The following is a 16,279-nucleotide window of genomic DNA, read 5'->3' on the forward strand; positions in this document are numbered from 1 at the left end:
GAGGATATTAAAAAGAAAGCAGAGGGAATTTCCAAAAAGAGAAGTACATCCAGTTCCTCTGATACAGAGTACACTTCATCAGAAGAATGTTCTTCAGGCTCCAAGTCAGAATCTGACTCTAAAAGCGACTCTGAGTCTGGAAAATCTAGAAATGCTTCCTCTAATAAGGTTAGTATGGTAAAACACTTTTTTTTTAAACCTCTGTAAAATATGTAAATGTGCATCTGACCATCCATCCATGTTTCTTTCTGTTGGAATGAAGATGGGTAGTAGTTTTATGCATACCTAAATAGATCCAGAATTTATGAAAAAAATATTTTTACTTTTCATTGAGAGACCAGTCGAAAAGTAGTTTGATAGTTTAAGCAAGTAAGAGTATTTTTATACCAAAACCCCTCTTTCAGTTTATAATTGCATATTATTTTTACTCCATATAGATGAAGAAGAATAATAGAATCTAGTTCAGAACATAATATTTTTCTAATAGTCTATTATTCTCTTATAATAAAATTAATTCTTCTTTTATATTAATTTTTAGGTTGTTGTTGAACTGGTGAAATTTAATATGTGGACATTGATGGTTATTTTATTAAAATAGAATTTTAAAGTATAGCTATAGTGCCTGAATCTGAGAGAAAAGTAAACCAAGAACCAAATGTTAGAACATTGTTTGTTAAGCATTTGAAGATGTTCTAATAGAAATCTTAGCTTAGTTTTAAAATTTTCTGTTAAAATTTAGAATAGTGCAGTTAATGAATCTATGGCTGAGATGTATTTAAAGATTAGTAGCATTAATATTCCTAATGAGCAATCAACTTTTACTTGCTGTTGGTGTTTGATAGGATAAAGAGTTCTGTTACTTCAAATTCTGTTAGCTTTCTTAAAACAAGTGTGAAATAGCAAGGTTTAAAATACATACTTTGATTTCAAAATATGTGAAGATGCAAAAACATGCAATAGAGCCATTCATGTGTCAGTTAAGATTTAATTGCTTACCTTAGTGAAGAAAAAGAGCTTAAAAAAGTTATATATTATACTCAAACTAGTGTTAGAGAACTAATTTTTTGTGCTATTATCATGAAGTGGTTACTGTTTTCCCACCTACCTTGCATTTAAAGGTAAATAAATGAGGAAATTTTTGCTAAATCTGTTCAGGAAGAAGCATAAAATAATTTCTGACACTTACTTTTCTGTTATCAAGTACTTCCTATGCATTTCTTTCTGTGTATTTACAAAAAAAATGTTGAAGGGTAGAATTGTAGCTCCAAAGTTTCTGTTTTAATACTGATATGTGATACTGAAAATTAAGTGAAACTCTTAATGCATTTGATGCACTAGCCTAATACATTGACTGTCCTTTCAGTCAGGACTCCTATATAGGTGTCAGAATAGTTAAAATAGACATCCTTTGTTGTATTTCTGGCAATTCTTGAAGCTGGTGAATAGTATCTTTTGACCAGGTAAGAGGAAAGGCTGTTAATTGATTAAGCTGTTGAGGGTATTTCCTTTAATTAAGGAGGTAAGGCTCTCTATTTCTCTAAATCTTGAACTTTTACTGTACATGATCTTTATTTTGTAACTTTTTAAGTCTGCCTAAGAACCCTTGAGTTGTGACCTTAACTTCTAATCTGTTCCCTTCTTCAGTGAAGTAGAACAAAAATGAAGTGAGGCTGTATTGCTCGAGAAATGTAAATGTGTCTCCATGGTTTGACCATTCTTTCCTGCCCAAATAACACATTGGGTAACATACATGTGTCAAAGGTTTTTTCTTTTAGAGCACCCAGAATGGATCTTGCCAAAAAAATGGTAGCACAAAAAATACAAATTAAATTCTCTCAGAATAAACAGCTTTGATACTAGATGGGACATGAATTTATTGTAACAGTTTGCAGCTTCTCACATCAGCACAGTATTTTTTCACAATAATATAATATGTACTCTGATGTGCTTAGTTCTGAGCATGCACTGAAAAGCCATGTTCAAACTATATTATCTTATCTCTGCTGTATTTTTCCATTTTTCTCAGGATGTTAACACCATGCTGATAATTTCTTTCATTACAGTTCTCTACAATGTTTGGTTCTTTCACAGGAAATGTGAGGACTGCTAGCATAAAGAAGCTTTTTCTATTTTAAAACAGCAGAATATGTGAAGTCAAATGCACTGAATATGAGAACTGGGAAGTCCAAGAAGCTTTGGATTGAATTGCTGAAGTCAATGGAAAGTTGTCAAGGCCTTGGATTTTAAGAGAGAGAACATTGCAGTAGTTCTGAAGTCTTACTTGCTTAAGAAGCACCTAAAAGGAAGTGTGTTAGGAACAAGAAGTATTTTTAAACAGTTGACAGAAGAGTTGATAGGAGTAGAGTCAAAGGATAGAATGGAAAAATTGCAAAGCTCTTGAACATCACAAAAGACATGAAAACAAATAGCAGTGGGTTTATACACAAGGCAGCAAGAAAAGTAAAAAGGAGATTATTGAAAAGAACAGACAGCATAAAGCTCACTGCAGAAGCTAAATGCTCCTTCAATTCTTTTTCATTTAGAAATTAGCACATTTAATACAAGGGCGACAAACTATGGCTGATGAACTGTAAACAGCAATGGTCATGTGTAAAGGGGCAGGGGGTAGTTAATTCAGTGGCCTTGAACAAGGAGGTCTGTTTTAGTATATATTATTCCCTGGAACTTTGAAGTTAGTTTCCATTTAAGCCATGTTCGATGCCTGCATTCAGGTGTTTCTAGTACTTGTTTGTTTTTAGACATGTTATTAGGTAAGGGGGTGGGAGAAGAGAACCAAAGGTATTTTTTATTAAAGGTGATTGCTGTGCTAATTAGCTTAATAGGTTTTTTTTGAGAGAAACACATTTTAAGGCCTGTAACTGATGGTAACCTTCCACCTTCCAAGCTGGAAAGAAAAAACTGTTTTTAAAAAACTTTGAAGATTATAGTTGAAGTCTTATATATAGAACCCCATTTTAAAAGAACCACACATACTTATTTTTTGCTTTCTTCCTGACTTATTTTCAGACCACCCAGGAAACAGATGGTTTCTGCCAGGCTCTCAGAAATGCATGCTTTATTCTGATAGTTTGTCATCAGAAAAGACATTGTTTATGTTATTCTGCTATAATGTGTTTTTAATTTGGGCAGTCTATATGGGGAGGTTATTCATTAGGATTTCCTTCTCAGTAAAACTCAAAAAAATTTTCTGAAATACATATTAATAAAAGAAGTTGTGATTAGTGAGCTCTGTTTTTATGGTTTCTCAGTTTGCCACACGTTATGAACCATGTTACATCACTGATGCTCTGGGTGATGTTTACCATTTGATATATATTGGTGTTGGATGCCATTACCATGTTCTGCAAAATTTTCTTAATAAAAAAGGTTTTATTGCATTCACACTGGAGCTTAATTTCTACATTCATCCATGCACTTACTGGTATTAAAATACACTACAAAAAATTCAAATTATTTTCCTGGATATGTTATTAATGGTTTAGTATTTTCTTTTTCTCCTGACAAATCGTTTTGAAAAAGCTGTTGTGTTCACTGTAATTGAGCTGCAGTGAATAGAAAAGTCAGTCTCTTGTACTGCTGTCTTTTATATCATTTTGAGATATGGATAGTTTGAGGTGTTCGGATACATATTATACTGTAAGCATAAATACTGTAGAGCTGAAATGCAGATTTGAGGATGATGCATGTGTAAGTAGGTGTCTCTACAGTGGGATTTTAAAATCAGCTACTGTTGACCTCCTTCTACAAGTATAATACAGTCACTCAGCTGTTAAAAACCTGATCCACTATTTAAAAAATATACAAAAACAAATTGTCTATCTTTCTGCCTGATCTCCTTTCAAGTGCTAACACAATGGAAACAGTGGGTGATCTGTCAATGCATTTGGATTGTCAGTGATGGTTTTGTATAAATATTGGGAGGATAAGAAATAAAATTCGCACAGCAGAATATGATTTCATCTGCCTTTTCTCTGCAGCTCCATGGCTCATGCTGCGGTGTGAAATTCTCATTTTACACACTTTGCAGGCGGAGCACATGAATTATGCATTGAGCAAGAGAAATCTCCTGCTTCAAGTCCTATATGCATTTACCAGGTTCTATCTCTATTACCAAGATGAATTGCAAATGGAGAAATGTTTGATGGAATATACCTTAACTTCTTTGTTTAGTATTCTGCTTTTCCCACAGTGGGCTTTCTTGGTAGAAAACTGTTTGGGTTATATTGTAGGCTTAGTTTTAAGAAAGAAAAAAAAAAATTGTGTTAATAGAAAAATGTCAGACACATCAGAACCTTTTTATTGTCTTGATTTCAAATGCAAAGCTTTTTTTACTCAATTGAAATATCTGCAGTCATTGGCTATTTATTGGTCATAGATAGCAAATAAATTTTCTTGGAAAAAAAACAAAAAAAATCATGTTTGTAGTAGGCAGGACCCACATAAATAGGTTTCTTTGGTGTTTTCTGCAGAATTGTACGCAATTAATGTACATACACATATGTAGAAACACATATATGCATTAAAATATCTGGTGTTTTTGTGTGTATATATAGTACCCAAACACATGTGTATCCTACTCTACTGAACACTCAACTGAAGTTGGAAATAAGACATGATCACACTTAAACTTTAGCTTTATCTTGAGTTAATTAGCTCTGGATTTTACATTTCCCAGATGGTAGGGTCAGGTTTGTGCGTTTTTTGCTTTCTCTTTGGTGGAATTGTTTGCCTGCTTGTTCTTTATAGTAAACTGATACATTTAAATGCAGTCTTCTGATAAAGTGTGCAGTGAAAGTTTTCCTTGCCATACATTGGTTCAATAATTTTTTTACTTGTGCCTTATTTTAGGACCATTTTGTTTTGTTTTGAAGTATAAGAAGTAAATTCACTTGAAGGACTTTTTTCCCCTTTTTTAAACATTTTTTTTTTGTAGTAGTAGTAGATTCAAAGCAATATCAGTGCAGGGATGGATTTCACCTTACAAAAGTACACATCAAGCTTTGTGTACTTTTTGTACTTGTTAAAAAAAAAGCAAACAGAAGCATACTGTTGGTATTATTTGTGACTTAGAATGCCCATCTTAGTTGTTTTCAGTAAACAGATTCAATAAACAATAAGAAGATTCTTTTGCAGTGGCTCGTATTTTTTTAGAAACTTGTACTGAAGTGTATAAAATTCTCATCCTTGTGGGGCTTTTGTGTGGGTTGAGCCACTTTTTAGAGACTTTTAATTTGCTGTATAATAAAAGGAGATGGAGACATCTCTGTGGAAATACTCAGCAAATATAAAGCTGTAGCTTTGAACCTTAATAAGAGTGGAAGGTAGAACTGTATCTTACAGATATTTATCTTATTGGACAGAGTTCAGAAATTGAGAATATTTTTAATGCATTTGCCTTTTGTTTAACTGAATTCTTCCTTAGTCTGTTTTGGTTTCTGAAGAGTTTCTAGTTTAGGAAAAAGGTTGTGATATAGTGATATTTATAGTGATATTTATAGTAAAAGTGCTAGAAATAACTGATAAACACAAAATTCAGGGCTAAATATTCACCAAATGATGCTATAAAGTGGCTTGGAATTAATGAGAATGATTGTCACAAAATTGTGTCTCTGACATGAATAATTCAAGTAGAACTTGTAACTTTTGAAGTGCACTATTTGTCGTTATTTCACCAATTTAAAACAGGAGTAGCCAAAACAAACTTAGTGACTTGTTAAGAAACACTTCTCAAGAGAAAAGTCTGGTGTTCTTGAGCAGAGTGGAATTCAAGAAACTTGGTTTTGCAGGAGTCCCTCACTAATTCTTGACAAAACATAAAATAAATGGTATAACTTCCAGCACTGTGTTGAAGTTGTTTTGTAGTATTTTCTTTGTCCAGAGGAGTTTCAGGTTTCAGCTAAATCAGCAGTAGTAGAACACTCAAATACCATAGTGATAAGGACCATCAAAATATGATGATGTTAAAATAATTCTAAAAATAGTGGTTCCTGTTCTTTTCAGTCCACAAGATGATTCTTCTCCCAGAATACCTGAAGCATATCTGTAGGGACCGTATAAGTGACTACTGTCTGCTTGAGGCATGGTATTTATTGGGATGATAAGTATTGTCATCATAGCCAAGGTCAAACCTGGTAGTCATTAACATCAATGGCTTCAAATAGCAAGAACATTGGCTAGTTTATTTCGTGTTCTTTAGAGAGAACTGTAGAATTTTTCACAAAATGGAGAAAAAATAAATTAATTGTTATCATTTGTTTGCAACTGACTGTGAAGCTGAGAGACTGGAAGAAAGGGAATGTACCTTGAGATAAGAGGAGTTATTTTTATTCTATGTTGCCAGTTAAAGGAGGTGGTTCTAGCTGCTGAGTTGACTCCAAGCTCTTCTAGAAATCTGTATCCTGAGTGTCTGAAATGCTCAAGAAATGATGGCATAAATGGGCCTAAATAGATTTACTGATTTATTTAGACTTGTTATTTTATTAGAAGTGGAAAAATAATTATATTTGTATGCATATTTAGCTCTCATGTACTGTTTAAGAGGAAACAGGTAAACTAGAAATTGTGATTCCTGGAAAGACTAAATTTAAATTACTTGAAATAACCTGGGTGACAAGCAATGCCTTAAAGTCTAAAGGCTGTTAACATAATTTCTTAAAAAATGGCAAAGCTTTCTGCTTGATATGGCTTGAGCCAGAGAGGATGAAAGTAGAAGAAATTCTTCAGCTGACATAAGTGAAAGATGCTTTAGAGTAGGTAGGGACAGCATGATGACAAAACTCTTTGACACACAATGGTTCTGGCTACATCCAAAACTCAATGCTTTATAATGAACTGCCCTCTTGGCAGTCTATACTGAGCTGTAACACTGAAGATTTTCCTGAATCACCACTGTCTAGCCATGCTTGGTAGGTATGGCCAACAGTTACTCTTATGAGATTTGTTTAGAAATTTTCATTTAGGTCTTGAAGTAAATTTTGTTGAAATGCTGTGTCAAGGTACTGGTATTATTACTTCTGTAGTCTTAAGGTACAGACAATTCTTATTGTTAGAACTCATCTCAAGGCTTAAAACTGAAACTTTTTTGGTGAGAAAAATCAACTTTCTGTTAAGTAAATCCCAGTAGATAATTGGACAGAATTCCATGCTCCTAGATAAGTGCAAATAACACCTATTTTTACTGAATAGATTTTGATCTGTTTTTCATATGAAATCAGAAATCTTTTGTCTTAAAGAGATAGCAGCTTTTTTTTCTTAATGGTCTCATCAGAAGTATCTGATCTGTCACCAAATGTTTTCTGTGCGACAACAATGATTAATATTCGATGTATACAAGGGCTACAGAAATTCAGTTGTAGAATTTAGGTTCAGTTTAACTATATAAACATATCTTTTTCAGTAGGTGAATTCTCTGGATGCCAAGCCCTGAAAATGGATACATTGTGCTTTATGAAAGTAGTAAAATAAATGCATTTGCTTTATAAAAGTACTAAGTGCTTTTCTTTTGCTGATGTGGTGAATCTATTTTGACAGAAAGAAGAAAAACCAATACAAGATAGAAAAACTCCAAAAAAACAAGACATGTTTCTGTTAGATTTAGATGATTGTAAGTATCTTGATTAAAACCTCATTTTTCCCAAAGTGTAAATTCAGATCAGTTAATTCAATGAATTTAAATGTCTGAAATATTGATTCGGTTAATTTATTGTACCGGTTTCCTGACAAAATAAATGCTTAGACTGTCAAGTTATTTTCAGGCACAGTTGTTACAAGACTTCGTTTTATAATTGAGAGATTGTTTCAAAATTTAGAATGTACCGTCATGTAAAACATTTACTTTGAGAATTTTTATATGTCTGGACTTGTTTTCTGTTAAAGTGGGCTTATTTTCTCTGGTAATAATGGATGTTACTTGTACAACACCTGTGCAATCTATGAACCAATTATGGTATTATACTAAGATGCTAAAAATTACATTTCTGTAGAACAGTGGAATGGTATTCTTGGAAGGGTAAGAAAAAGCTGGCACCGGTTTTTGGTTATGCTTGTAGTACCCTTCTTAAAATTTACTTCTGTAGGTGCAGCACATGAGAATTTATATGAACATGTACTATACATGTAGCCTGTAAATGAAAAAGTGCTACATAGTATGTATCAAACTGAAGGATAAAATAGAGGAAAAAAATATATGAGTTGTATTTGTATTTTCTTTGCTTATGAGTATTGGGGCTATATGTCTGAAGAATCTTATATTTAAATCTAAATAATCTTATATTTGGAAACATATATACAAGAATATTATATAACATTTAGATGAGGATGTAAAACCTTTTTTGTGCAATGAAAAAAACAAAATCATTTTCTTTCCCAGTATCTTAAATTGTATTTCAATTTAAGTATCTCTTGCCCTTTTACTTCTAGTTTGTCCTGTAACAACTCCTGTGGCAGTTCCTAAAACAGCAGTTTTGTCCCCGAGTTTAGCAGCAGACCTGGAGGGATTAAGTCTGTCCAGTTCATCAGTCATTGATGTAAGTAGCCTTTAAAAAGTGGGAGGGTGCGTGTCAGTTTAAGCATTTCACATGTTTTGGGGCCATCATTATGGTGTTTTTTTAAAGTTCTTTCACCTATAAAACTCTTATATGAAATGGTTTACATGCAAGTCTGGCAGCTATTTTTGATCTGCAATTGCATTCTGAAATGTGGAGAAAAGTATGAATATTGCATATCTGAGATGGATGCCTTCAAGGATTTTTAAGCTCTTTCAAATTGTCTTCTTTGCCTCAAGGAAACTTCAGTTCAGAAATTAAGTATCCAAACTACAGAGGTCTTTCAAATAATTGATTTGCTGCACTTTCAAAAATAAGCTACAAGAACGTCTCATACTTGCTAATACTCAGTCTGTTTATTTACCATACACTATTCTAATGGTGACATTTTGCTACTTGGAAGTAATTTTTCATAAATATATCTGAAACATAGCCCCTGGGTGCAAAAAAAAAGGGTATAGATTTACAATCAGTGGTGTATCAGTATATGTCATGATTCATTCTCTTAGTGCTTTGTAGCACTTTCCATTAGGGAATCTCAAAACTATAGATATAATTAAGGTTAGCAAACTCATGAAGGTAGAGAGTGTTCTTTATTGTGGGAAAGGACAGTAGTTTGTTCTCTTTCACTTGGGTTCTTTTTAGTATTTTGTGTGTATTCAATTTATATTTGCAATTTAAATATAATTTGCAGTGGTATAACATAAGCTACATGTCCTTGTGAAAATGGATGGAAGTGACCAGACAAAATACCAACAAAAACAACAGCTGCAGTTATTCTTTGATTGCATGCTACAGTCACCTACCTCTTTGCCATCCTTTATGGCTTTAACAGTTCAAAACACAAGTTGTCATATGTTTGCCTGGCTCTGGATTAGCTAAAGAATTACTCTGGTGTCTTTGCTTTACTTCAAAATTGCCACCTTTGAGCATAAATTAGAGATAGCAATCTGTAGTGCCAGAGGCTTAGGTGCCCTTGCTTGCCAATGTCTTTATTTTTTCATTGTCTACAGTACATGAACATATATTCCACTCCCATATTCATCCTTGCTTTTGTCATAATTGTCACTGTTCATTTGCTAAACTGTTTCTCCCCGTTCTTCTGAAGACAACTACAAAGAAATAGAGCTGTTAGATAAAGATAGCTAGAAGATGTAGGCTGAAGAGTAGTTGTGTTCTGTATGACGACCGTGCAAAATGCCTCATTAAAACTGAGGTCTGGTAACCAGCAAAGAAGCTGGAGCTTTTCCTCATTCTCTCCGCTTTGGAAGGAACCCAGATCATGTAAGAATTAATTGTTTCTGCCTGGATAATGATTACATATTTTCATCTGTATTCAGTTTTCAGATCTAGGCTCAGCTCTCATTGCCACTGATAGTTGCAGATGTACATGAGGTCCTTTGCTGAGTTTTCTACATCAGGGAGCAACAGAAATTAAATGCTAAGTTTAAAACTCATTCTTTCAAATTATATCGATATGGTTTAAAAAGTCTTACTTGTGTGCAAGTAGTTAGATAACTATAATCCCATGTTTTTCATCACCATCAGGTAATTTTCTAAAAATAAAGATAGAAAACTAGCATGTAAGACTTTATGTGGGAATGTGCCTTTTCAAATTGTATTTTGAATTTAATCTGTGATGGCTAATTATAAAAATACTTCAGAAAATTTCTTCTGCCTTCAGTGGGAGAGAAAGTGAATATAACTGCACGGCACATGCCAAACTAATAGTGAGAAATTTATTTATTACTAGGCAATGGAAAGCTTGGAGTAAAAATAGAGAAGTACAATATCAAAGAAATGTAGCAGCCACTTTTCTTGAAATAAGTCAGTCTATTATTCAAATCATTCAGCACTGTAATTGGATACAGCTTTTTGAAAAATTTTAACTTCCAAATTCATAGCTGCTGAATGTTATAGAAAGCATAAATACAAGAATAGTTTTGCATTATGGCAAAACCTACAAAACCAAAATATTTCTGAATAGAAACTGCACAGTCTAATGCTTTGTCCTGTGGCTCATTTGTTTTTATCATCATGTTTACATACAGTACATTTCCCCCTCATATAAATGCATGCATGCATATTATAGTTTGTTCCAGGAAAAACAAAATTCTCTTGTAATTCATGGATAACCTTCTTCCAACTGAATGTAAAATATACTAAATCTGTGTGTATGCTTTTGCCTTGGTACATGTGGTTCATCTTCAGTTTTAAGTGAATCAGGTAACTGAGGTCACTGGAGGCTTCTGTAGGGATTGTCATGGTATGCAGACAGGTGACAGCAAAACTAAGTGCTTGAGGAAACTGCAGTTGGTGTTGATTGAGTTTCAGATGGATAATTTGCAGTTTTGAAAAATACGTGAAACAAATGAAAAACTGGAGGCGAGAGAAAACTGCAAGCTGTCAGTTTGAAGCACTTACTGGAAAACACTGGAAGTGGGTGTTGTCCCCAAAAGGCAGGAGTTATAAAGTGAAAAAGGAGGAATTGAAAGCAAAGCTCATGACTGACTTAAGGACAGGGAGGATTATAATCTGCTACAATAATTAATATTTTGAGCAGAAATGGCAAGAGGAGAGAGAGGAGAGCTACAGTAACAGAGAAGCCTCTAGTAATAGAGAGAAAACGGGAGTGATCTGTTCCTACCTGTCACACAGCTGATGAGAAAAAAAAGCGCTAAACCACCTGTTCTTTTCTCATTAGGATTTTAGATGGTAAAAATGGACTAGCAACTATTCTCCTAAATGTGGAGACCTCTGAGTATGCTGCATAGGATAATTAACTGGTAAAAATGACACATGCTTTTATGAATAAAATTAGAGAGAAGGAATTATTTCTTTGGTAGCAAGAAACCTGTTATGGTTCGGAACAGTGTTGGTGCAAGGGAGAGCTGGCAGGTCTTTATGAGCTCTGGTGAGAAAAGAAGTTGGATGAGGAGAAAAGTGTGTGGCTGTATCGTCTGAGTTGAGTAGTATTTGAGGGGAGAAGGTTGTTTCCCTGCCCCATATAGAATAGCCTGGGGAAAAGGTCAGGGGTCATTAGGAAAATATCACAAAAAATGCATGTACCAAATGGGGGGAAGACTCTTGTAGTAGTAGAAAGGTGCTTATAAAAATATTTATTGCAGCAATTCAGACTAGGTATCAATTACACTGCATTTCATGTATGTAAGTAGCAAGGAATTAAGATATACTTGTAGAAGTGGTACTGCTTTACTTACTAAGGTTTTATATAATATGTTCAGTGCTTTTTCATGATAGTTGTTGCTACCAATGGTATATGTTATTGTTCCCGACTACTTGGCCTTCCAGAGAAACTATTTAGGAAGGGAGGAGTAAATCATCTTATTTTCTCTTTTGTATCTTCTGAAGAACTTTTGACCAATCTACACTTTGAGAACTTCTTTGGAGTGGTGATGCACAAAGAATAAATGATAGCTTTTGTTAGAAGTCAAGGTCAAGCTGCAGACCTGTCAAATCAGGTGATAAATACATTTATTTTTAAATTGAGTAAAGACTTAGAGAATTCCTTGAGAAATAATAAACATGAACTCCCTCAGTATTTAACTAAAGGTATTTTCAGACTAGGAGAAACCTTAAGTTGTATTTTATGTCTAAGTTGTTGACATAGTCTTTAGAGGTGAAGACTCTTATAATTTAGTTGGCTTTGTCCATTCAGGCTATTTGTAATTCCTCTATAACAAATCTTAAGACTGACTCTGAAGCATCTGTTTGAAGCATCTCTGCTTAGAAGTACTGGGAACACAAAGGCTGCAATAATGGGTTATATAATGGCTCTAGTCTGGTATGCAGTTTGCAAGAAAGGTTAGCATAAGATGTTTTAAGAATTTTCAAAATCCTACAGTAGAGAAATAAATAGTAGCTCTTGCAAATAGTTATTGGCATGCACTTAACTATATGATTTTTTTTTTCAGAGCTTTGCTAGCAGCAATTATTCTTTAACTATATACATTTGTCATTCGTGTAAGCTGTGGTCAGAGTGCTTACCTCAGGAATGGCTGCATCAGAAGAAACATTAACGTATTATTGTTACAAAAGAGACATAGTGCAACCACTTACGATAGCAGCGGATTGTAGGCAATGGTGGTCTTCTGCCCATTGTTCTCAGGCAGATTTTGATCAACTACCACTGTTTTTCAAATAATGAGTTTTTACATTTTTGTAAGTATATCCATACCCTCTTAAGGATGCTTTTAAAATTTTTTACTCAGGCAAAAGAGGATGCTTTTAAATAAGCTTTCAATATTAACCACATCTTCTGTCATAAGTTTTTTGTAGTTTTGTGTTTAGACAACACAAGTGCGTGATAGCACTTTATTATTTTTGTAGCTTACCATTTGCCTCTTTTACAGCTTACCATTTTGCCCTCCTATAAGGAGTCTTATCCCTTTGCTGTTTCATCACATTTTTCCTATGAATTCAGTGTTTTCATTATATTTGTGAAGCTCGTGTTTTTATATACAAATTGAAATTGGGAAGGTTTGTTGTGGGAAGGTTAAGGGAGAAAGTGTGCCACAGGACAGTCTACATGTATCCTCGTCTTGTGAATGCTTATAACTTTGCTTGTGTTGTTGACCTCAATTGCATGTTCAGCAGAGCTGTTTTTGCAGTTCTGCAGTTTTCAGCTTCAGTCTGTGGAGGCAGGTTTTTTCCCATATGAAACAGTCTCTGTTGCGCCCTACAAGATTTGTAACTGGCATAAGGCATAATTGAAACCTCATTCTACAATGTATGTTAGTAGTAGGGTGCCTGGGAAAGTTTCTACATGTAAAGCAAGTGAAAAGGCAAAGTCTTAAATTTAGGAGTTAAAAAATTACTTCATCTTAGTACCACCCAAAATTCAGCTATGTGGCTGATTAGGTGTGACTGATGCTTGTGGGAAGGCAGTGTGGTCCAGTGGATACAGAACTGGGTGTTACATATGGAAAATGAGTTCTATTTTTGGCTTAGTACTTGCTGTGTGATCTGGAGGGAGTATCTTAATCTTTTAGTTTTCCATTTGAAAAATGAGGATAATGATGCTTGCTCACCTTGGGAAAGCACTTGGAAATCTACAAATGAATGTAGCTGCTCATCAGCAGATATTAACTATTGCCAAGCTAGAAGAAGAAATGAAATAAAGACTCCCACATACTTTTTTGTTACTGTTGTTCATGTAAAACTGCTGTATAGGTTGATTTTCTTAAATTGTTTACAGAGAATATGTGTACCATCAGATGTTTGAAAGCTATGCATTCCTGTCAGAAATGGCTTCCACATCCTTCTAAAAATGTTAGCTTGAAAGAAAAAAAACTGCCTACCTTGACACTATTTTTTTGTCATTTCACCTCTGTTCTTTACTTATAAATGCATTTACAGGTATTTGTGATATTTAATGTTTAAATAATGTTTAAGCCTTAGAAGTACACATCTCATGTTTATTAAATGCATTCATTCTTAAAACCTGCACTTCAAAATTTCCAACTTGTTTTCTTTAAATAAATTAGAGAATTTGGAAATTCAAACAAGATGTCTATTCTGAATCAGGAATAAGTTTCTGATAGAAAGCACTGGACCAAGGTATATTATATACCTTATTATATAATATATAATCTCTGAGAGGTATATTATACTTTTCCAATGTATAATATAATTTGTTTAGTTAATTACTGTGTGGTTCTATACTAGATATTCTCCAGAATGTGTCCTTTATTTTTGCTTTTATATATATATGTGTATATGTATATATATATATATGTGTATATGTATATATATATATGTATATGTGTATATATATGTGTGTGTATATGTATATATTTGTATATGTGTATATATATATATGCTATAAATTATATACTATTTATAATAATGTAAATATAATGTGTAAGTAGTTAGCAACTTATATATTAATGTAATTGTAATAACCAGGTCACTGGTAAACTTGATTCACTGCTATATTGCTATTTTGTAGTTTTGTAATCTTTGAGTTACAAAGAATAACCCAGGATTCAAATGTTATATTTAAAAATAAAAGTGCCAAAATAGCAAAGTAAAGTGCAATTGTAATATTGAAGTCTTATTTATAAGATAGAAATTAAATTGTGGGGATGTTGCAAAATAGAAGCTCAATTAAATGAATTACTGAGGAGGTCTTTGATCATTTTTTGCCTTCCATTAAAATTAAGTAGTGTCCATGAAACTAATCAAACTTTTTTTTTTTTTTTTTTTTTTTTTATAATTAGATGCTTGGGTTTATGGCAGAGTTTAAAATAATGCTTCTTTTTCTTTCCAACATGAAAAATAATACATATATTGTGCTCCTTAAAATAGGGCTGCCGTTAATAAGGTTGGTGCCAGGTACTTAAAAACAAGCATGTGTGATGCATGGTGATGATTCCGTAAGTTATTCTTTAAATGTATATTGTGGTAATGTGTGTAAAGCAGACTGTGTCTGTATGTATGTTATGCTCTGTAAGTCAGACAGAAGAGAGAGGTAACCTAAGCTGTATTTTTCTGTTATTTTGTCAATAAATGTAGCTCTTAAAAATTTCAACCACATCTTTCTAAGGTAACATTTACCTCCTCACATCTTTAGCATCTATCAGACATGACATGGGACATATTCATTGACCCTAAAAATTTTCATCAGTCTCATGCACTGGAAGGGGGCAGCCCCAGCCAGACAAGAGGCTCATTTCAATTTTAACGGCTGTAATTAAAGGTTAATTCACTGAGTCAGGATTAACGAGGAAAGTACAAATGATAGGCAAGCAGCTGCCTTTATAATACAGGATTAGAACAATGCAATTACAATAAGAATTAGAAAAAACCAACTTCCTGAAAAGGTTCTGTAATAAGTGAAGTGCATTTCTCTGTTCTTAATTGTGGTACTTTAACATGAAGACTCTGTGCTGCAGCTTTTTTTTGTTATTGTTGTAATAACAGTTGATCAACAGTGTGTCTAATAAGACAGTATGCCAACCACAGTGACAGCAACTGTTATATAAATTTAATACTGTGCTCTACTGAAAACCCTCGGACTTACATTTATATTGCAGCTATATGGCTGGACACACAGATGACTGCTTTGAACATTGACATTAGATTTATTTCTCTTATTCTTTTGTAGTTGCTTATTTTAGATGATTTCTTTAAATAACCTCAAAAATATATTTAATTTTACAAAACACTTACTGAAGTTTCTGTTTACACTATCCCTACTAGAATTTATGAGAAATTCTGAACATCTGACAAATATTTCTAGTATATAAATCCATATCTATCAGATGCAGTCTCACTTTAGTATCCTATTGTAAGTACCTGTATGCTGTCATTGTATTGATTATTATAATTTAGATGTTGGTATAATTCATGCTTTAAGACAGTCCCATCTTGTTCAGGGCCAAGTATATGCATAGACTGCAAATGTAAAAATACTTGGCAAAGTAAAGTTTTGATCACTTCTAGGATTTCCTTTAAAATTTCTGGCTTGTAAGTAAATATATCAAATAGAAACAGCTTTTTAAGAAAGAAAAAGAAAGTAGCATTCTGAATCAAAGCATTAAACTACTCTCTCATCTCTTAAATTTGATGCAGTAAATAATTGTGCCTAGATAAACGATCAAAATTATCTCTCTATGCAAATAAATGGTCTGGAATTTCTCAGACACTCCTGTTCTGAATTGCTATTTTAAAGTCTATTCACTTGTATTTTT

At 33.3% G+C, this 16,279-nt stretch overlaps 1 protein-coding gene across 8 annotated transcripts in view; it reads left to right on the forward strand.

The window, feature by feature from the left end:
* The window catches only part of AP3B1 (adaptor related protein complex 3 subunit beta 1), a 155,922-nt gene that overhangs the window by 94,454 nt on the left and 45,189 nt on the right, over nt 1-16,279 (forward strand). For 5 of the 8 annotated variants that reach the window (XR_001525400.3, XM_015652739.3, XM_033520576.1 and 2 more), the window contains 3 exons: nt 1-168; nt 7,552-7,624; nt 8,440-8,546. The exon at nt 1-168 is cut by the window's left edge and continues 7 nt beyond it. Coding sequence is in view for 7 of the 8 variants with exons in the window: in XM_015652739.3 (XP_015508225.1) it covers nt 1-168; nt 7,552-7,624; nt 8,440-8,546 (348 nt within the window). In the remaining variant the exon portion in view is untranslated. The other 3 variants (XM_033520578.1, XM_033520580.1, XM_033520579.1) reach the window with 3 other exon arrangements.

The sequence above is a fragment of the Parus major genome, chromosome Z (assembly GCF_001522545.3).
Source record: "Parus major isolate Abel chromosome Z, Parus_major1.1, whole genome shotgun sequence".
Classification (NCBI taxonomy): Eukaryota; Metazoa; Chordata; class Aves; order Passeriformes; family Paridae; genus Parus; species Parus major.